The 21682-nt window shown below is 37.0% G+C and overlaps 2 protein-coding genes across 8 annotated transcripts in view; both read right to left on the bottom strand.

The window, feature by feature from the left end:
• The window catches only part of aopep (aminopeptidase O (putative)), a 108843-nt gene extending 98756 nt beyond the window's left edge, over nucleotides 1–10087 (bottom strand). For 4 of the 6 annotated variants that reach the window (XR_007967811.1, XR_007967814.1, XR_007967813.1 and 1 more), the window contains exons 1-4: nucleotides 7662–10087; nucleotides 7409–7575; nucleotides 7157–7295; nucleotides 4185–4517 (exon numbers count right to left, since the gene is read on the bottom strand). Coding sequence is in view for 2 of the 6 variants with exons in the window: in XM_052094067.1 (XP_051950027.1) it covers nucleotides 4185–4517; nucleotides 7157–7295; nucleotides 7409–7575; nucleotides 7662–8377 (1355 nt within the window). In the remaining 4 variants the exon portion in view is untranslated. The remainder of the gene's footprint in view (nucleotides 1–4184; nucleotides 4518–7156; nucleotides 7296–7408; nucleotides 7576–7661) is intronic. The other 2 variants (XM_052094067.1, XM_052094066.1) reach the window with 2 other exon arrangements.
• A 2465-nt stretch (nucleotides 10088–12552) lies between these two features.
• dock8 (dedicator of cytokinesis 8) overlaps nucleotides 12553–21682 on the bottom strand; it is a 70320-nt gene continuing 61190 nt past the window's right edge. For both annotated transcript variants that reach the window (XM_052094074.1, XM_052094075.1), the window contains 6 exons: nucleotides 21332–21421; nucleotides 20889–21125; nucleotides 18632–18775; nucleotides 18037–18143; nucleotides 15807–15977; nucleotides 12553–13818 (listed from right to left, as the gene is read on the bottom strand). In XM_052094074.1, coding sequence (XP_051950034.1) covers nucleotides 13767–13818; nucleotides 15807–15977; nucleotides 18037–18143; nucleotides 18632–18775; nucleotides 20889–21125; nucleotides 21332–21421 — 801 coding nt within the window. In that variant the 3' untranslated portion in view covers nucleotides 12553–13766. The remainder of the gene's footprint in view (nucleotides 13819–15806; nucleotides 15978–18036; nucleotides 18144–18631; nucleotides 18776–20888; nucleotides 21126–21331; nucleotides 21422–21682) is intronic.

The raw sequence follows: 21682 nt of genomic DNA, 5'->3' as shown, positions 1-21682 counted from the left end.
GTAGTGGTATGCTTTTTGTTCCATGTATCAACAAGCAAGTGATGACTTTATACATTCTTTGGCAGCTGTAACAATGCAGCTTTGCTTTCTACATAAAAGACATCAGAGTAGATAAAGTAATTACCCACCTACTGTCACTTAACACTTTACATCACCGACATAGCGTGGGAAAACACAAAAAGCAAAACACAAAAAGCCCCTATTGGTTTTCTCAGTTGCAGAAGTTTTCAGTCTCTCCGAAAAGCAGGCAATGCCCATATTTGCACATCTGGCACAAGAAGTATTCCAACTATGTCCTGCTGTGGCGTAAAAGAGGTGTTAAGAGAAAGAAATTGAAGGCCTTCAAAGTTGAGGAAAGAGCTTTGCCCTTCCTGTGCAAATCCAGCAAATACTAGTGCATGACGTGCTGAAGATCTGAAGATATGAGCATCCCTGTTTTTCGTCATTATTTCATCACTGCCACGGTCTAGACTCCCTATGTGATCAGTCAGCAATACACAGGATGGAACGATGATGACATTACACACAGAAACATTTCCTCAAGCTTCCTGCAGCCTGTCATTGGATTCCAGGATTTCACTAATCAGATTCAGTTCAACTGGAAACAAGCCAAGAATACACACATGTCCCTGTGGAATTGCTTTTTTGTGCACTGGGACACCAGTCATGTGGGTATTTGGAAGGAAAGCAAAGCACTCAGGCCTGCACTTTCTCGACTTCATAATCTGTACTTCCTGTCCTACCTCACTCCCTCCAGAGAACAACAACCCCCACCAGCCCCAGCTGCAAATGAACAAGAGTGATATAAAAAGCAGATATTGGCCCAATCCCAAGGATTTAGGCCCACATACTTCCCAAATTTCAGATTAAACAGCTTTTGTGTCTTAAGTGGTTCCAGGAGTGAATGGCTTTTGTTGCTGGGAATAATCCACATCCTCTCCCACATCCTGGGGGATCGGCAACTCAAAGTGCCCCTCTCTCGGCCCCAAACCTACTTTGTTGATCACTCTTCTTGGTCTGATTTGGCTCAAATGAGCTTGGGGCCTAGAGGATAATATTCCCTAGAAAAGGGGTGGCTGGCTGTCTACTGCTGTGACCCACACAGGGCAAAGGAGAGGTAATACAAGTATCTGTTTCTCCCGCACACAGACAAATTTCTGTCATCCACTGGCATTTTTTGTAGGGAGGCTAATAAAAACAAGCTGTTATAAACGTTGAGGATGCCAATATCAGTGAATACTCTCCAGGCATCCAACAAATAAAAAGAAAAATGGTAGGGCACTGAGCATCACATTAGCTCAAGCAGAAAAGGAGTACCTAATTCAGGAGAAGAAAAACAAGAGGAGTCATCGCTGTTACGATGCATGCCCAGTCCTAATTAGAATGTGACATTTTCACAGTGAATGGCTGGAGCCTGCCTGGGGCACCTTGTAATGACCTCAAATCCTGTAAAATAATTATTCTTGGGTAGGGAGATGGTGGGAAATACGGGAAAACATACGAAGGAGCGAGTTTACTTAATCGGTAGCAAACTTACTTTTGTTACGGTTGTTTGTATAAATCTAAAGGGGTTGCTTCACTGTAAATCACAAAATACTTGATATTTCATAGAAATCATAACAATTACTGAGATTTCAAATATCATAATAGTCTATTATTTCTCTTAATATTTTAATTTAAATACTTTTTCATTCAATTAAATTTAAAATACTTATTCTGTGTGGATCAGCTGAATCCCATATTTTTAAGTAGGCCACACACATCCAAAACAAGAAGATAACTGTTTCTAAATTACTTTATAGATGTTTTATCAGTAAATGAAGACAGTGCCTAAACTTCACATTGGCCTTCTTAGAAGCATAAAAACAAAACTGTAATTAAAATTTTGAATAAATTATACACAGAAAAATCAGAAAATTTTAACTTTGACACAACATAAGTAGACCTACATGGAGAGTTATAATTGACACTTTTCACAATTATTTAATTGTGCTAGCTGTAAATGTAATCTTGATTATTTATTTATATTACCGGTAATTGTGCAGCCCTAGATGGGCGATATAGCTACAAAAAAAGTTTTGTAAGGAAAAATGATCCAGTATTCCTTCTGAATGTTGTGCAAGTCTAATCCGCAGCTACCAGAAACGCTTGGTTGATGTTATTGCTGCCAAAAAACGATTGACCAGCAATTAAATCAAAGGGTTCACTTACTTTTTCCACAGAACTGTGAATGTTTAACGGGATGTGTTCAATAAAGACATGAAAGATTATAACTGTTTGTGTGTTGTTAGCTAAAGCACATTGTGTTTGTCTATAACAGTGACATTGCTGAAGTTAAGATTACGTTTTATGCCCAAATAATGCAGAAAACCAGCAAATTCAAAAGTGTTCACATACTTTCTCTTGCCCCTGTATGTTTGACATTTTTCTCAATAATAATATGTTGTTCACAAATTGATTGTGTTTTACATAAAACAAAATAATCATTGAGCCTCATTAAGTAGAATGAGCATGATTAGATCTGGTTGAATTAACTCACATTACTTATTATCATACTCTTTAAAACAGTTGAATTAAATTTGAGTATTGAACTCATAATATACTGTACAATATCTCAAATGCAAGTAATCAATTATGTGCACTTAATTAAAACAATTTGTAAAATCAAAAGTAATTTCTTTTTTATTGCATCTGTCTTAACACTCTCGTACTCGCAAAACTACCCTTGAGGAAAGTTAACGTCCAAATAAAAAGAGCATTAAAATAACCACAATATTTACAAATCTGGCGAAGTTGTTAAATTTGATATCGCCAGTAAAATCATCACAAGTATATAGTAAATATATCACCTGATATAAATCCTTACCCTACTGTATATATATATAAACAAAACATGTCACCTGGCATCAAGTTGCTGGACAAAATGTTCATTCAAAAGTTTCCAAAGCATTGACCTTCCAAAAATGAAAAGGAAAATGAGTTTCACTGTACTCATCAAGCTGCCATTTAAACAGATCCAACAAGGTCTCACAATTTCAAGCCACACAGACTAAAGCAAACAATGTGGTTGGCCAGAAAAAGCATTAAAATCAGCCACTTGCTAAATACTGTGGCATCTTCAAGGGTAATGCCCACAGGCCAAAGGGAATCAATGGGAAAAGCTGCCAAGCAGAAGCTTGATATCCAAAGAGTACTTCTCTGAAACCTCTGCTATGCAGAATAAACAGGTTTGTGTTGAAGTTTATCGTTGATGATCAAATCCTGATGAACAGTATATTCATATGCAGCTTTAGCTGACATGATGCTGAAAATTTAAACTTTTCCTTAAGATTGCAGAGACAAGTAGCGAACATGTGCTTTACTGTTAAAAGCCTATATGGATCCATTTTTCAATGGCAAAAAAGGAGAGAGATGTATTGGAAAAAATATGCAGAAAACATTCTTTAAAAAAATAGCTCACCATAATTTTTTTTATGATTCCATAATTTTTTCACCCTCATGTCATTGCAAACCTGTATGACTTTTTATGCATAACACAAGACTAGATGATTTAATGGATATCTTTCACAGCAGTGGATAGTGCCTCAATTTAAAGCTTCAAAAAAAAAATGTAAAAGTATGATAAAATAGTCCATGTGACTCCTGCATCATATCAAAGTCTTCTGAAAGCACATGATTTTGTCATTTTTTCAGTGAAAATGATGACGTCCATTGCACTTTCATTAATGAATGAAAGAATCTTGTTCACACACACGCGTGTGCGATGTTCTTTTCCATAAACAAAGCTATAACGTGGCTTCAAAAACGTATAAAAAAAATTATAATATAGCGTACAAGTGGTGTGGGCTACTTTTATGGTGCTTTTTTGTCCTTTGTAGAGTTTGACAGTCCCTATGGAGAAGACCTGCATGATAATTCTTTAAAATTCTCTATCGAAGAAATAACAGCATACAGGGTTGGAACAGCATGAGAATGAGTAACTAATTAAAGAATTTTCATTGTTTGGTGAATTATTCCTTTAAGCAGCCAACAAAGGAAAGTGGATCGGTTCCTATTTGTACAGTATGCATGATCTATGATTGTTACATCTTGCAAATAAAAACAAATTATTATAAATTCCAATTATAGGACTAATGAGCATACTTTTCCAGATTCTGTATTTCAGAGAAGTGTAGCATCTTTACCTGGCCATGCCCAGACTAGAGAACCCTGGCGGTACAATGAGCACATCAAGGCGTGAGAAAGGATGGACGCCAAGAACAGAGTGGGCAGCAGTCAGACAGAGGGGCAGCAGAGGAAGAATCATGTCTTCTGCTTTCTTCAGGTGACAGGGTGGGGCAAATACCCGGTGAGGAATAACAGTCTGTGCACTTGCATCACTGACCATGAAGCGACAAGGATAATCAATGTGGGCGCAAACATATTGCTGATCATCTCCTTGCTCTGATAAATGGCATGCAATTAGATTCTCTTGCCGTTGATCTGTAGGCCTGGACCGTATGTTGTCCAAAGAAGCACTGTAATACAAAGAAATATTAAGGGGAACACAACATAAATTATTACACAGACAGAACACATTGACCTTTTCAACTTTTCTCTAAAAAGTTCACTGAAAAATATCATTAATTGCTCACCCTGGTGTCGTTCTAAACATGCACGATTTTCTTTCCTCTGTGAAACAAGTTATTTAAAGCTGCAGAATGTTCAAGCTGCTCTTTTCCTTACAATAAAAGTAAATGGTGACCACGGTTTTAAAGCAAGATTTTCAACGAATAACATATTAAAGAGATCACTGCACAATTATCAGTTTCTCTGGATTTACTATTTATAGGGATGTGTTTGAGTAAAATGAACATTTTTGTTTTATTCTATAAAGTACTGACAACATTTCTCTGTTTTGGCAGCACGAAGTGGAACTACACAATATTAGGCAGGTGGTTTTAATGTTGTGGCTGATCGGTGAATATCTTGATTAATTATGGATTTTCTCTGAAATAGCTTAAAATAATGAAGAAATATTTTCTAAATAAATAAACACAACATTGAAATTTGTTCTCTTATATATGCACACATATGCGATAATGCATAGCAGCCTAATACAATTATTTACCTAAATATATTTTTACTAGAACACTTTTTGTGAATTAACTTATTTTTTGGAACCCAGTTGAATATTATACAGTATAATACTAAACTATTTTGGTGAGACCCAGTAAAGTTCATTATTATAATATAATAATAAATAATGATTACTATTATTTTGAAGATTAGATTGGATTTATACAACAGTAACATGTTCAGGGTTCCAACTCTTTTCAAGGCACTATTTTATTTCATATTTATTTTGGCGGAAAGTGCACAGTTTACAGTGTTCCTCATAACAAATCTGGTGAGATGCTGTGATTTTCTTATTTTCTGTGATCCTGTGTTGTGTTTTTACATTTTTATAACTTGTTGTGGTTTCAAATGTTTGGAATTGCGTGATTGTGTGAACCTGCAGCACTTTGTTTTCACAATGCACATGTACCGCTCTGAGATCTCTGAAAACAGCATATCATGCGAGCTCCTTAGTAGCCTCCCGGGTGCACACAGATCAATGCATCACTTATTCACTCTGAAGTGTGCACAGACCTTGTATTCATGCCATGTACTTTTGCCATAGTCACAGCAATTTACCATTTAATACTGACATTTGACAACATCAGGATTTTGATGTTATTTTGATTAATTGTACAGCCCTAAAGGATTGTGACGCGCTCTTTAGGGAATGCAGTGGTTAGGGCTGGGCGATAAAACAATATCAATACTTATCGCAATAAAAAAAAAACACGATATCGACGATAAGCTTTTGAGTAATTTTCATATTTAGCCCATGTTCTACATCTAGACATGCGTGTTGCTAAAAATACTAGCAGTTTGGCTTTCTTATTGTACGTTTCCACTTGCGTGTGGTGAGCGAGCGCTTTCAACTCTTTCCTATGGAAGCCGAGTGTCAAGCTCGCGAGGTGGATTGTTGACAGCAGCGCGGGGCAAGCGGTTCTCTAGCATTGGGGGTGGCTTTGTGCGGATTTTTCCGCTTCAGTTGAAATGCAGCCTCAGACTGTATGAAGTTGCTATAGCCCCCGCTACGCAGGTCACCGCGTTCCGGATCTGGACCGCAGATTGATTCCATCTTGACTGCAAGATATCATGACGATGGTTACACCCTCTCATCGTCTCTAGTGACCAGCGCGACAAAACAAAAGTGTCGGTTACATCATATCTGATCTTTCTGTGCTGTATTCTTGAATATTTTTCTCTAGCACTGAAACACGCTACACTGATGCCCTGTCCCGGTCCGCACCCGCTTCCTCTTTTCCCCACATGTGCGTAAACATGAGGTGCGTGTTTCCAGAGCGCCTTTAGACCATAACGTTTTTCTTTCTTGTAGTTTTATTAATCAGCATGTTCCAAGCCTTTAATAATAAACAAATAGATTTCAGATCTAATTTTGTGAAATTATTCAGATTTCATCATCTCTGACAAGGATGAAAAACAAAACAATTACTAGTTTGTAGCCTAGTCTTTCTCACTTTAATGAAAATAGAAAAATGTCCATTCAGACTTTTACATTTTCAAAAGTTTCTCTCTGGAGATACCCCTGAACCCCCATACAGTATCATTCCTCAGTAACAAGGGCTTCTATGCCCCCATACTTGGATATCTGTATGTAAATAAATATGAAAATAATTTTAATAATTTTGTAAAAACTAATTAGAATTTTTAGGATTTTGTTTTCTCTTCTTTTTTTTTGTAAATTCAAAAAAAGTTTGCAAATGTGATTCAATATCGTGATAAATATCGATATCAAAAAGAATATTGTGATAATATTTTTTGCCATATCGCCCAGCCCTAGCAGCGGTGCATTATAATGATTGCAATATTGCTTAATTTTATATTGTCAGTAAAATCACAACAATTGTAGAGTGAAAATAGAGTGAATATTTGATATATCACACAGCCCAAGAAGAGAGCAGCTCACACATTCAGCAAAACTTCTCCTTAGGTATTCCATGAAAGAAAGATAGTCATAAGAGTTCAGAAAGACATGAGGGTGAGTTAAAGATGACAGAATATTTTGGGCAAACTATCCACTTAAGTAAGTGGAAAAACATACAAGGGTGTTTCAACATAGGCTTCTTTAGTTTTTTCCACCTCAGCGTTGGGAACTCCAGCCTTTAGCCATTGTCCTACTGCTATGGTAAAGGTAGAGGCTGGCATTGGCATTGTAACATGATAATCCCACTTTAGAAATCCTGCAAGCACAGTAAAGAAAAAGACATCAGCATTTTCCTTAGTAAGAAAAGTGGATTGAGTTACTGTTATGAGATTATGAACAACAACTGCTGAGTGAGGGTTTTAACTGTACCTGTCTCCACAGGCTTAGGAGAGGCTTGATTTTCACCACTCATTAGAACAGTGTAATCACATGGAGCTCTCACATGAGTCTGCCATGTTGACATGGCAACAGGGGGCTCTTGGCATGGGAAGAGGGCTCTGTTGTTGATGGGTGAGCCCATGGTATATACACAGCATCTTAAGGTTAAAGATCAAATGTTACATCAATAACATACCCTGGACAAGCTTATGGATTCAATTACACGTCTATAAAAGATTAGTACCTGCCATCTTGGTCCTTTGTCCATCTAACAGAACCACCTGTGGGCTTAGTTTCATACCAGATTCTGAGAGCACATGGGAAAGCATGGGGGGAGCAAACTCCCTCTTTTTTTATCTGCAGACTCCACTGGTCCATGTGGAACTGTAGAGGACGTGCATTTAGGACAGTAGGGGAACGGCTGCACTGGAGATACAGATCTTGCTGCTGTCTCCAGCAGGCTGAGGGAAAAGAGATCAGCCTCTGTACCAGACCAGACGTTGTATGATCAGCATTTGCATACAACTGGTCTACATCGAGCCTCTTTGAATCAAGTACAGTGGTTACATCAACCTCTTCCACTATTGACACATGCAAATCACAACAATCCAGCACCAAGGTGAATTCTTCACTCTCATCATTTCCTTCACTCAAATGTAATGGTCCTGATATCTTCTGAGATATCACCTGTTTTGGCATAATGTGAGAACTTCCACCATGTTTAGATGGTGACATCCAACAGTCTTGTACTGGTGTGTTTGATACAGATCCCTGTTCACCTTGTTTGTAAGAACCCCTTCCAGGCTCCAGAAACAGAACAATACTGCCACCAATGACCTGTCTTTGGAAGTGAACAGTCAGGTCAAGCACATAGTGCCTGACAAGCATATGGTTGGTGTTAGCCCGCAGGGGCAGGTCATCTTTATTAGGGTCCAGCTCAGGTTGAAGGTTACTTTCCATATCTAATTGTATTCTATAGGCAGAAACTTGTTTTGAAACCACACTGAAATATCATTAAGAGTGCCATTCACATGATAATCCTTTCACAAAACTCCACTTATTATTCAGTCAGCTTCTTGTCCTGAGGTATTTAATACCCTGTAATTACAAGTGTAAAAATAACATCACATAAATGTATCCATGCATGTACAAAATACAATTTCAGAATTAAACTGCAAAAAGATTATTTATAGGTGAAGTGTGCAATTTCTGCACCATAAAGGCCACCAGATGAAACTGCAACAATGTTTTCAATCAGCTTTCACAAACACTCCCCCCATCTTCCATTGGTCTGACAGACAGACAGATAGCCCCGCCCCAAATGCACAACAATCTCTGGAGTTTTTAGAACAGCATTCTTCCACCTAATAAATATTGCTAAATTAAGGCGCATGCTCTCTGTTGCTGATGCCGAAAAACTAATTCATGCATTCATGACCTCAAGACTAGATTATTGTAATGCATTACTGGGAGGATGTCCAGCAAGATCAATAAATAAACTTCAATTGGTTCAAAATGCAGCATCCAGAGTGCTGATGAGAACCATGATCATATTAGCCCCATTTTATCATCGTTACATTGGCTACCTGTTAAATTCCGTATTAATTTTAAAATTCTGTTAACTACGTACAAAGCTTTGAATGGTCTAGCTCCGCAGTCCTTAAGTGACCTTCTACCACGCTATAATCCAACACGTTCATTAAGATCGCAAAATTCTTGCCTATTAATAGTTCCCAGAATATCAAAATCCACAAAAGGAGGACGTTTTCATATTTGGCACCTAATATATGGAATAGTCTCCCTAACAATGTTCAAGATGCAGACACACTCCCTCAGTTTAAGTCTAGACTAAAGACTCATCTATTTAGCCAGGCATACACACAATTAGGCTGCTTTAGTTTAGTCTGCCGGAACCAGAAACCAGAAACATTGATCATGATTTATAACTCTGTAATAAATTGAATGGCATCTATGCTTAGATTATTTTATTTGTTTCCCTGTCTCAACCTCGGGACTTCTATACTGAGGTCACCAGAACTGGCTGGATCCAGCTCTCTTCCTGCTTAGTGTTGGACTCCACTGCTACGTGTCGCTGAATGTTGATGACTAAATGCAGCAGGTGCCAGCCAAACATCACTTCAGTCTATTACGATGGACTTCAGAGGATGAACTGATGCCAACACCAACCATAAGACATGGGATACTTCATATGCCATTGCCTGTACCTTGGATTTAGGATAGACCTCACCGAAATTATTGGCCAGGTTGAACTGCGATGCACCTAACTGATCTCTGCCTGCATGACCTCGTCTATTGATGGACTACACTCTTATAATGGAATACATAAGACTATCAATAAATTGATGAACTGAATTCATCAGTCAACTAACAAAGGACAATTACATCTATGTGAACTTCTGTAGTTAATCCAGGATGGACTTCAAAGACATTAGTCATTAATCTTACAGTTCATACAAAATCTTTGTTTAAACACTGACCCTTAACACTTAGTTTAATAATTTTAAACCATGACTTGAACTATACATAAGTAATATTTAAATTATATTCATGATGTTAGCCAGAGGGGAACTGGACCCCACAGTGAGTCTGGTTTTTCCCAAGCCATTAATCAACATCTTATGGAGTTTTGTGTTCCTTGCCACATTCACCTTCGGCTTGCTTTCTAAATACAATTATTTAATTGCTTGTTTTTAAACACAATTCACAATCATATTTTATCAAACGTGACAAGACATTATAAATATTACAGTTTTATCTTCTGTTAATGCCTGATCTTCTGTAAAGCTGCTTTGAAACTATGTGTTTTGTGAAAGGCACTATACAAATAAAAATGCATTGACCACAAAGGAAAACAATTAACAGCTTATTTTTGCTTATTTTGCTGAGGCAAGTGGCTTATTTTGGGCTTGTTTTTCCAGACCAGGTTGCTTGTTTCTCTTGTGAGATCTGGCAACACTGCAATTTGTATTTCACCCACCCATTAGCGCAGAGTATTGTCACTTTAAAACGAACATTAATAACCATTCTTTTGTTTTGTTCTAACCGGTAACCATTTGGAAAGGAGGTTGCGGAAAATGGTTTTGCTCAAAATGAAGCGAAATGAATAACATTTTGTTTTTGGTCCCTGCTGCAGTTTGCTTAAGTCCCATGCAAATTGATGGTAAACTTAAAAACATATGCAGTAATAGGCCAAACATACAGGCATATGTCCAGTAAACTAATCCCATATGAATAAGGCTTTCCTTCCCCCTTAAGAGTCCCTTTACTGTATATCCCTTAAAATAACCATGATAACAATAGTTTTTCTACAAAATGCCATATTTACTATACAATTATTTATCATCTGAATAGTCACATCCTCTTATCCCATGTAAAATATGTTATGTCTCTTATCTTTACTTCTCCTGCTGGTACTTTTCTCAGTGTTGATGAGAAGAGCTATGTAAATTAAAAATAGGAGTTTTAAAAGACTTTATTTTTTCTTATCTTCAATTTAAGTTTTTAGAGGGTGGAAATGAGAATAAAAAAAAACAAACAAACAAAAAAAAAGGCTAGAATTCTATATATTTTTTAAATGAATCAATTAGTGCATGTTTTTTCTTTTTTACTTTTGTAGAAAAAGGAAAAAAAAACACCTGATTTTCGTTTTCAAAAGGGATATGAAATTAACGGAATATACATGGATTAATGACGTATAAACATGTATACAGATTGATACAAAAATCAAAATATTTGAATAAGTGAAAACGTTTCAGTATTTCAATGTCTTGTACGTAAACCACTGTGAAACGTAAAAGTCCAGACTTTCCTCAAACCTTTGAAGTCATGCTGATTTTCGTACAAAGGGGAAATTTAACAAGTGGTGCTTAAACTGACTACCAGTGGCACATAATAAGCCGTTAAATCCTTCACATATAGACACCTCCATCACACACTGTAAATAACCTTAAGTTAAATACTGCAATCGGCTTGATGACTAGGCAATACCCTCGGATCCATCCTGTCCTTTATTATCTCCATACAGGTGTGCACAAAATCTGTTTCCCCCCTGCCCCGATAGGGTATGGGGTTATGGTCAGAGTAGGTAGGTTACGGTTGTGCATGGGGGAACGCATTCTGGCAGCGGAGAATGTTACCGTCAGATACTGTCCCCCCTATACAGATCTGCTGTGAGGAAACAGATCACGAGTTTGACACAACAAATCGAGACTCAATGCAAACAGGTATTCTATGTTTTCTGCAATGGAATCAAACAGGGTGTCCAAAAACATTCCAACAACTTGGATTCGACATTCCCGATAATTGACCTGGGATTCTTCGTTTCCGTGACTAATTCTTCACAGAAACATGTGCAGCTATGGAACATCTAGTGAATTAATCGATATCCGTCTCGCATTACAGCGAAATAAAGATTAAAGTCAATTTTTAGATAACGAGAGTTGTTTCACGAACCTGCTCCTCCCTATCATGCTTGAAAAGCCGCTGAAACGATGGCGCCCCTCATCTACGTCATCACACTGCGCCAAGGAGTAGATTTGATCGGATAAATAAAATAAATTGTCTAGCAAATCAGTCCACTGTCGGCCATATTTAGAACGCTCTAGAGAGGCTATTTCCGGTCATGCCAGTGCATATCCTATCTACTTGAATGGAGAAAGACAAAAATCTCCAAAACAGTTGGTCAAGATTACGATTAAAGAACATATTTAAAACAGCAGTAAAGTTTGACGATGCTGATATCATAATTTGGGCTTCTTTACATCATATTTCGCTAAAATACGTAATTATCACGGATTGTAAAGCTAATGCGCATTCGTTTTACCGACTTGATTGACAGGCGACGTATGTATCTAAAAGGTGATTGGCTCTTTTACCTGTAAGGCGGGACTTCCGCCGTTGTGGCGCACAGAGCTTCTTGGTTGAGCGTTCCCATTTCTCCCCTTCATTGTAATAGAATTGACCCGTCTCTGCTAAATGGTTTCTGCTAATTCCTGACAGAAATAGATTTTAATGATTTAGAATGCAAAACTAACCACCAAATATTGCTACAAAACATCAAAATAACATTTGACTTCACAATACTAATCCACAAAGGTTATAAAGCATGTTGCTTTTATTAAAAAGTGCATTTTATTGACATAATGCAAATATTTACATTTATCTGCATTTATTTTGTGCTTTCAGGCTGAAACAAAGCCTTTTGAATTTATAATGACCTATTCCCAAACTTTATATCAACAAAACCAACAAACAGTTCTCACAGTTTTCAGAGCAGCAACATGTGTAACAGAAAGATTGAAGCAGCGGAAACAACAGAAATAACAAAAGAGCGCATGTACACTTGTGCACTTAAACATGGGGAAAATGAATAGAGAAGATTACATGATAAACTGTTTGCTGACATAATTATTGATAACCTGAAGGAACGATTGTGGCACATAAATAGATTTGCATTGTTCCACTAGTTCCAGTCAATCATGTATACAAATCATACAAAAACAGAGAAACATGATGCAAAGGTAAACATCTGATGTACTCATCCACTGTAACTTATGCTGATAAACACTATCTTCCATTTCTGCATTCCAGATTTACTTTTATTTTGATCTGGTCTGGTCAAATATTTCAATAATGGAATTAGAATCAGAGAGATAAATATTCTCTATAAATAAAATAGAGCTATATATACAAAACTGTATCTCATAAATCTCTGCAATTACAATTTACATACAACAAAACAAAGAAAGTAAGTAACATGATTTATGATGCATTATTAGCAGTATGTAAACTTCAGAATAAAGAGGTGATCACTTTTATACTGTTCTCCACACATCTCCAACTGTCTAAATATATCTCCAGATTTAGTCAAACTTAATATCTTCCAATTTAGAAATATTGCAGTCCATTAGTCAAGATCAGGTTGTCCTTCCAGAAACAATCAATTTAAAGTTTTAGATTTTCCATCACACGTAACAGGACCATTTTAGCTGAGAACGCAATATGTTATACCATACGAAGGAAGATTCAAACTATAACAAGGAAACAAGTAAAAAACAAAACCGATTAGACCTAACAAACTGACTGGCTGAGGTGTTTTGTTCGACAAAACGATTATAAACACAAATAAAATATAAGTTCTACGTCACTTAAAATATATTCCATATATACAGAATACAGAATATAACAATTAATGAGGTTTTCAGGAGTTTTCAACACATGTGCATGAAACTCCACATGATTCCTCTAATTATCAGCTGACAGAGCTCTTGTTTCCTGGTGTACTGCAACATCCTTCCCTTGATATTCTCTAGATGGCATTCACTTGGCATCATGAATTTTCATCCTGTGTCCGACGGAGGCTGTGCCGTTTGAAGGAATCTCTGTTACAAACACAAAAGGGAATAGGACTTTATTGCAGCTCCATAAAGTGTTCTGCACTGTACAATATGATTGTCTGATTTGTGCTCACATTGGCTATGGTCACACTTCACAGTTAGTGTTTAGAATTGAAGACCATATTTACTAACCGACGTGACTCAAATTGAATGCTAGTATGAACAAATAACTTTGAGTAATACTTGTATCCACTAGTGCTGCAACAACTATTTTTATAATAAAACTAATTTCATTATCGATTAGTTGGTTATGTGTGACATTCATGGAGAAACTCACTTTGCAGTAGTGAAAAATGCATTTTCATGATAAAATTCATTTGAGACTAGATGAAGCAGAAAAAACATGACCCAAGTTGTCCAGCGCATGGCAGCACTATGTTAAACACTTAAAAGATCATCAGCATAGGTCAGTTGCCGTTAATGTGCTCACACTTTTGTGAGATGCTCGTTTTAGTGGCTGTTATTCATATCAATGACAGAAATTATTCATATAAACAACAAAAATTATCAAAGTGTGTAAATACTGTATAATATTACTGCATTAGAAATTGAAGAATTGAACAAATAGACTCAAACAGCATTTATGCAGGGGTTTGGTGAAATAGAATATAACAAGGCATTATTTTGTACATTTTTAAAAAGCAAAGATTTGTCAAATTATAAGATAAAATATACTGTAAATTGGACATACTATAGACTATATACAGTGTTTAGCACCTGAAGTCTTCAATGAACACTTCATAATAATTATATATGTCATGCCATTTATATAAACATTTATATTGTAAAAATGTTATGAACACAAAATATTGCATAGAACCATTTGTTTTTTAATAAATACATTTTAATTAATAAAGTACAGGAAATAAAATGTCACTTTTTTATGCAATTAATCTATTATCAAAATAATCATTAGTTGCAGGCCTAACAGTAACCGATAACAATCAGATTTGGAATTGCTCTGAAGATTTAAATGTATTTGATTTTATTCTCCCAATTTGGAATGCCCAATTCCCACTACTTAGTAGGTCCTCGTGGTGGCGTGGGTACTCGCCTCAATCCGGGTGGTGGAGGACAAGTCTCAGTTGCCTCCACTTCTGAGACAGTCAATCCACACATCTTATCACGTGGCTCGATGTGCATGACACCGCAGAGTTTCAGCATGTGGAGGCTCATGCAACTCTCCGCGATCCACGCACAATTTACCACGCGCCCCATTGAGTGAGAGAACCCCTAATCGCAACCACAAGGAGGTTACCCCATGTGACTCTACACTCCCTAGCAACCAGGCCAATTTGGTTGCTTGGGAGACCTGGCTGGAGTCACTCAGCATGCCCTGGATTCGAACTTGCGACTCCAGGGGGTGGTAGTCAACGTCAAGACTCGCTGAGCTGCCCAGGCCCCCCAAGGATTTAATTTTAATTCTAAACTATTTTGGTCAACACCAGTTGCTTTCATACTTTCAATATCCAGCCATAAACTTTCTTCCAGTTAGTGTTTTTCCTTTCTTTTCCACCCAAACTCAATACTCTTGCTTCCTGCCATTTTTCATAACTTACCTGAGAGACATTGTCAGCCCTAACATTAGTGATTGACAGCAAATAATATCCGTGTGCACCTACATATGTAACATTTACCAGACATACAGTATGTCAATGATGTTGACTGCGGTTCCGTTCCTACAGCACATATCAACCAAATTTACTCTCAAACTTCGGTTGTGATTCTTGAAGATGCTGAAGAGAGTCACTTAAATTCTAAAAGGCAGTTGTCAATCTCTTTCATAACCAAACTGTGTATAATCAGAATCGTAATTAACACTCCAAACAGGAATGACAAGAACTGTTTCTGCTGTTGTGTGAATGTAGCCATTGAAAAACAAAGCTATTTGGAAATACTCCTGAAAAGCATTCAAGAGCATTTTCCATAATTTACTGATTGTCGAGTCAAAGGACTTCAGCTCATTGTTGTACCTGTTTTCCATGCGAGGTTTGATGATGGGTTTGTAGAGCTCTGGGATCTTTCTCTCCAGCATGGGCCTCAGGTTCTCTCTCAGTTTGTTGTAGTTTTTCTTCATCTCATGCTGGTACTCTTTCTGATCAGGAGTGATGAGTTGCTTGTTCTTCTCAACGGCCTCTCCACACCTGTCGGTATGCAATCACAATCAGATTAGCCACACAAGAAGCTCAGCAAAGAACTAAATTGTGAATAATTAGTGCAATTAGCTGAATTTGGACAGAAATAGTCAAATTAATTTGGTAAAAGAGACGCACTTTCGTCCAAAGCGCTCTCAAAAGGGAACATTAAAATAACAATTTATGTTGATGGAGCATAGTTTTAATAGATGTAAATGGTTGACCTTTACTGTTGCAATAACAAGCTCATACAAGTAAAAAAATGCCTATAAATAATATAGCATGCTTTGAAAGTATATCTTATAAACAGTCTGGTTAGAGCATTAAGAGATTATAACGTCTTGGCGTAAATGTTGAAAACTTGGCTGGAGAAGAACTGTGTCAGATTGGATGGATTACGGAGAAAAATAAACATTTGATAAATTACAGTAAATATTTGTCTGCATGCTGGCAGCAATCAAGGATTGAAATTTGACATAAACCACTCCAACTGTAAAAAGCACTATGTAATATTTCCATGTAAATTGCATATGTCATGGGACCAAAAAAAATAAATAAAAAATCACTATTCAGGATCTTGGTCAGTCTTGGTTTATGCACTATAATCATTATGCAAAACAACTGCAGCTAGGTGACAATAAGACAGGGTTTTCCTGTGTCTATATTGGTGGAAAACCAATTATTTCAGCAAACATTATTATTATTATTTTTTTAAACAAAACCAGTAACTATAAAATAAATACACTTTCAATTTCCATTGATCCTATGATGAAAGACTTGCTTCACTGTATCAAAAGTGACCCCCAACACTACACATTTCAGATATCTCCCTAATCAAACACATCTGATTCAACTCATCAGCTCATTAGTGGAGACTCCAAGACCTGAATTAGGTGTGTCAGAAAAGGGAGATGTGGAGTGTTGGAGGGCCTCTAGGAACAAGGTTGGGAACCACTGTTTTAGAGGAATAGTTCAACCAAAAATGAAATTTATGTCATAATTTCCTCACCTTCATGAGGTTCCAAACTCATATGACATTCTTTCTTCTGCAGAACACAGAGAAATTAAGGAATATCCCTGTCCGCCTTTTCAACATAATATAGGCAGTGCGAGCTTCAAATATGTTGCAAAAATGTCATAAAAGTAATCCGTTACTCATGCTTTTCAGCAGTGTTAGGTAAGTTACTTAAGAATAGTAATCCACAACAAATAACTAATTATTTATCTAAACTTTTAATCACATTACTAATTACTTTCATTTTAGGTTACTTTCTAAAACACTTTTCCACTCAATAAATTCAAAATAATGTCTATGTTTCTTTCTTGTTCATTGTTAACACAAGTAATACACTCAGCACCTCACATTTCTCCTTCACAATGACTCGTTACGGGGCCATAACTAATTTATTTGACATAAATAATATAATAGAAATAAGCATAACCCTATAATGTACTTAAAAGTAATTAAAATAATTGAGTCAGTTACTATAATCTGATTACAAGAGTTTAAAATTTATTGCATTACAGTACTTTTAGACTAAAAAGTAATTTGATTACATTAACTAATTACTTTGTAAGTGGATTACACCCAATACTGCTTGTGCGTCAAACTCCAAAGTCTTCTGAAGACATATGAAACAACCTGAAATTTAGTTAATTTTTCTGTGAAAATCTTGACTTCCGTCGTGCATAAATAAGTGCATGAGGGAAACTCATACAAAAAGTTGCAAGATCTCAAGTGAACACGCGAGTCAATGTGAACAAGCTTCTCTTATACCCCCATGAACGCGCATTATATTTTCTTTGAAAATTACATTGTTTCTAACCAAAACCTATTGTATGCTTTCGGAAGACCTGGAATATAATGCATGATTCGCATTAACTAATTTTATGACATTTCTGTGACCTTTTTTCAGCTTGAAATGTAATCAATATCCACTTACATAATGAAAATAATACAGGTCATACAGGTTTAGATTGACATGAGGGTCAGCAAATTATGAAAGAATTGTCATTTTTCTGTGAACTATCCCTTCAATGTTGCTTTCTGATTGAAATGGCAACTCACCGCAGAATGAACTCTTTGAAACACAAACGCAGTTTGTTGTGATGACGGAAGAGCTTGGGGTCTGCTGGGATTTCATTCAAGAAGACCTGGGCCACCTCTAATGGACCCTGCAGAGACAGAGAGTGAGACAATGTAAGAAAAGGGCCTCCCTCTCTCCCACAGTCCAAGGGGAAAAAATTTATTCTTCAAGCATTGGAGGCCACAAGGTAAAGTCAACACATAAGGGAAAGATCATGAATGAGTCTTTGTGTGAGTGATGTCACTGTGGAGCCAAGAGTAGAGGCATTGCTTCGCTCTTTGTGTGTTGTTTTTCCAAAGGGCATTTATCACATAACCACTGCCATATCCACAGGATTTGGATATGTTTAAAACTTGATTAGTGTTGTAAATGGTCATTCTATATCCTGCATCAATATAAATCCCTTTAGATTTACTAAATCCCTGAAATTTACATTACTTTCCTATATCGTCCTTATATTACCCAAAGTATTGTAAAACCACACCGGAGATCTTTAGTAGAATGGGCATGGAAGGAGACTGGGTGACTGGATAAGTGATCGAGTGAGAGTGTGTTTGTGTACATAATGTGTTCGACCTGATTGACAGTAGCTGTGACGGATCCCTGTAGAACCATCTGAAGCATCACAGCATCTGGCTTCTCTCTGTGCGTGGCTTCAGCAAGCTCTCGAGTTTTTTTCTGCATGTCTTCAATAGCCACCTCGATGGGCGTGAGGTCAAACTGAAGACATGAAAAGAGTTGGAGATACTGTAGGTTGAGTGGGCATTCATTTTGCACACTGGTTCTCAACTGGTTTAGCTTCAAGACCCAGATTTTAAAATGAACATCAAATGAATATCCAACACAGTACCAACATTTGGTTACAAAAGTAACAACAAATGTCCTTAAAATTTCAAATCAAATATTGAAATATGCAAAATGATTAACAGCATACTGTACACAGAAAAAAAAAATTGCTTTATGTGTTATCACCTAAATTTACAGTTTTTATTCTAGTCAAAAATATAATTTTATTATTTGTGTCTGAATCAAGCACACCACAAAGATTTTTAGAAGAATATCTAAGCTCTCTACGTCTAATGCAATTGACTTGTGACCAGATCTTAAAGGCCGCGTAAATGTAATCCATATTACTTCAGTGCTTAAATCCATACCTTCTGAAGCGATATGAAAGGTGTTGTGAGAAACAGATCAATATTTTATGTCCTTTTTTACCATTAATCTCCACGTTCACTTTCAGAATGTGAAAGTGGAGATTTACAGCAAGAATAACTTAAATAATAATCTGTTTCTCAGCCACACTTATCGTATCGCTTCTAAAGATATGGATTAAACCACTGGAGGCTTTTAGATTACATTTATGTTCTAAAAATCTTTGTTTGTGTTCTGCAGAAGAAAGAAAGTCATACACATCTGGGATGGCATGAGGGTGAGTAAATGATGAGAGAATTTTCAGAACCATTTAATGTAATATTTTCTTTTACCTTGTTGTAACATTTAAAGGATGGGAAAGGAGGTGGCGGGAACCGGCTGAACACTCAACATAAAGTTTAATGAGAAACTCAAAATTAAAACATTCATAAAAACATGAATACAGACAAACACAATGTGGCCGTGGGTCTCTGGGGGTCTCTCTCTCTCTCTCTCACAATGATGTCTCCCACCCCCCTTTATCTTGCTCTCCTGCTGATCAGCCACACTCTCTTCCTCATCACACTCCTCCCCTGCCCGAGTCAGCCATGGGCGCCACCGGACTGACCTACTCCCCTGGACTAACATTTTTGTTCTGGAGTGTTCATTAAATTAGAATTATTCTTATAGCATTCATCCCTGCAATTCTTGACCTAGAAGAACTAGGCTAGTCGAAGACCGTTGATGATCGGTTGGAAATAATCGTGGGTATGGTTTCCACATGGCGATCTTTATTTAGTTATTTTCCTGAACTAACCAAATTTAAAGGAATAATTCTCCAAAAAATGAAAATGCTCTCATTATTTACTCACCCTCATGCCACCCCAGATGTGTATGACTTTCTTTCTTCTTTAGAACACAAATGAAGATTTTTGAAGAATATTTCATCTCTATTGGTCCATACAATACAAGTGAATGATGACCATAAAGGCAGCTTAACATTAATAACCATACGACTCCAGTGATTAAATTAATGTCGACTCAGACTCACCAAAAAAAACAGAAGAAGACCAACTCTAGCAAACGCGCATAGGAGGGCTGGTCAGTGGAGATTTATAATACAAATGATGTTAATACTGCTCTGTTTCTCACTAACACCAATCACATCCCTTCTGAAGATATGGATTTAACCACTAGAGTCGTATGGATTACTTTTATGCTGCCTTTATTGGCTTTTTGGAGCTTCAAATTTCATGTCACCATTCACTTGCATTTTTAGGGTCCTACAGAGAGGAGACATTCTTCTAAAAATCTTCGTTTGTGTTCAGCAGAAGAAAAAGGTCATACACATATAGGATAGCATGAAGGTGAGTAAATGATGTGGACATTTTTTGGGGGGTAAATCGTTACTTTAAAACGACACTGCACATTGTATAAGTGCAGGCTTTGTTCACCCAGGGTGCTTTACTTAGTTCAAGAGAAAAAAAAACTCTGCTTCTTCCACTGTATAAATAAGAATTCACAGTGATAGTCCCTTTGGAGCAACCTATGGTTAAATGCCTTGCTCAAGCTGACAGCTCATGGATTGCCCCTTGATCCAAGGGTTCAAACCTACAACCTTTCCATTCCCAGCCCAGATCTTCCATCGCTACAGATGGAGCTGGTGAGGGGGGATATTTTCCTGGACTTGGATTGTCATTACCTCCTCCTTCTGAATGACGTTGATTCGTGTCTTGATGTAGGGGAAGGCGTGCATCGTGGTAAGGATGGTTTTCCGCTTGTATTGCTCATTGAGTTCACCCCGAGGTCGCCCACTCTTTGTGAAAGGCGTAGTGTACATGAAGCGACGAAGGTTGAAGTTCTTCTCAAAGTTGGTAAGACGGTCCTTCATCTCATAGTCATCAAAGAAAGGCTCCACAAAGGTGATCTGTATGTATGCCTGATTTGGAATATGAAAATGTCATTGGCACTTAAAGGAAATATAGATCACTGAGGGTAACGTTAACTGAATGAGGCAACTGAGATTTGAGTGTAGAGGCACTTGACAGCCTTTCAAGCTAATAAGAGTTTGCCACACAAGTCACAATGAAGAAAGCTTTTGATTGTAATCATGTTTACATTTGCACAACAGTTGATGAGAAGTACCTTGTTGGGATTCAGCTTGTTTCGGTCTACTGGTGTGGAATCTTTAATCATTTCCAAAAATTCATCCCCAAAACACTGACTGTAGAAATTCTGAACAATTAGAAGACAAAGAGTTATGCACAGTTCAGCATCAGATAAATTATTTGTACTATTTGACATTCAATGAAATTGTACAAGTCGAATTTCAGACCAAATTTCAAACTAATACAGCGCAATCTGAAAACTTGATCAAAATCTCCTTTATGAAACAGATAGTACAGACTCTAAATTCTTATTGGATGAGCCTTATTTGAAGCCATTTTAAAAGGACTATAAACACACACCTGTGAGCAAACATTCTATATTAATGCG

This window comes from Xyrauchen texanus, chromosome 27, assembly GCF_025860055.1.
Source record: "Xyrauchen texanus isolate HMW12.3.18 chromosome 27, RBS_HiC_50CHRs, whole genome shotgun sequence".
In the NCBI taxonomy this organism is placed as follows: Eukaryota; Metazoa; Chordata; class Actinopteri; order Cypriniformes; family Catostomidae; genus Xyrauchen; species Xyrauchen texanus.
Note: the sequence above shows the minus strand (reverse complement) of the source record. Positions and strands in the feature narration are given on the sequence as shown.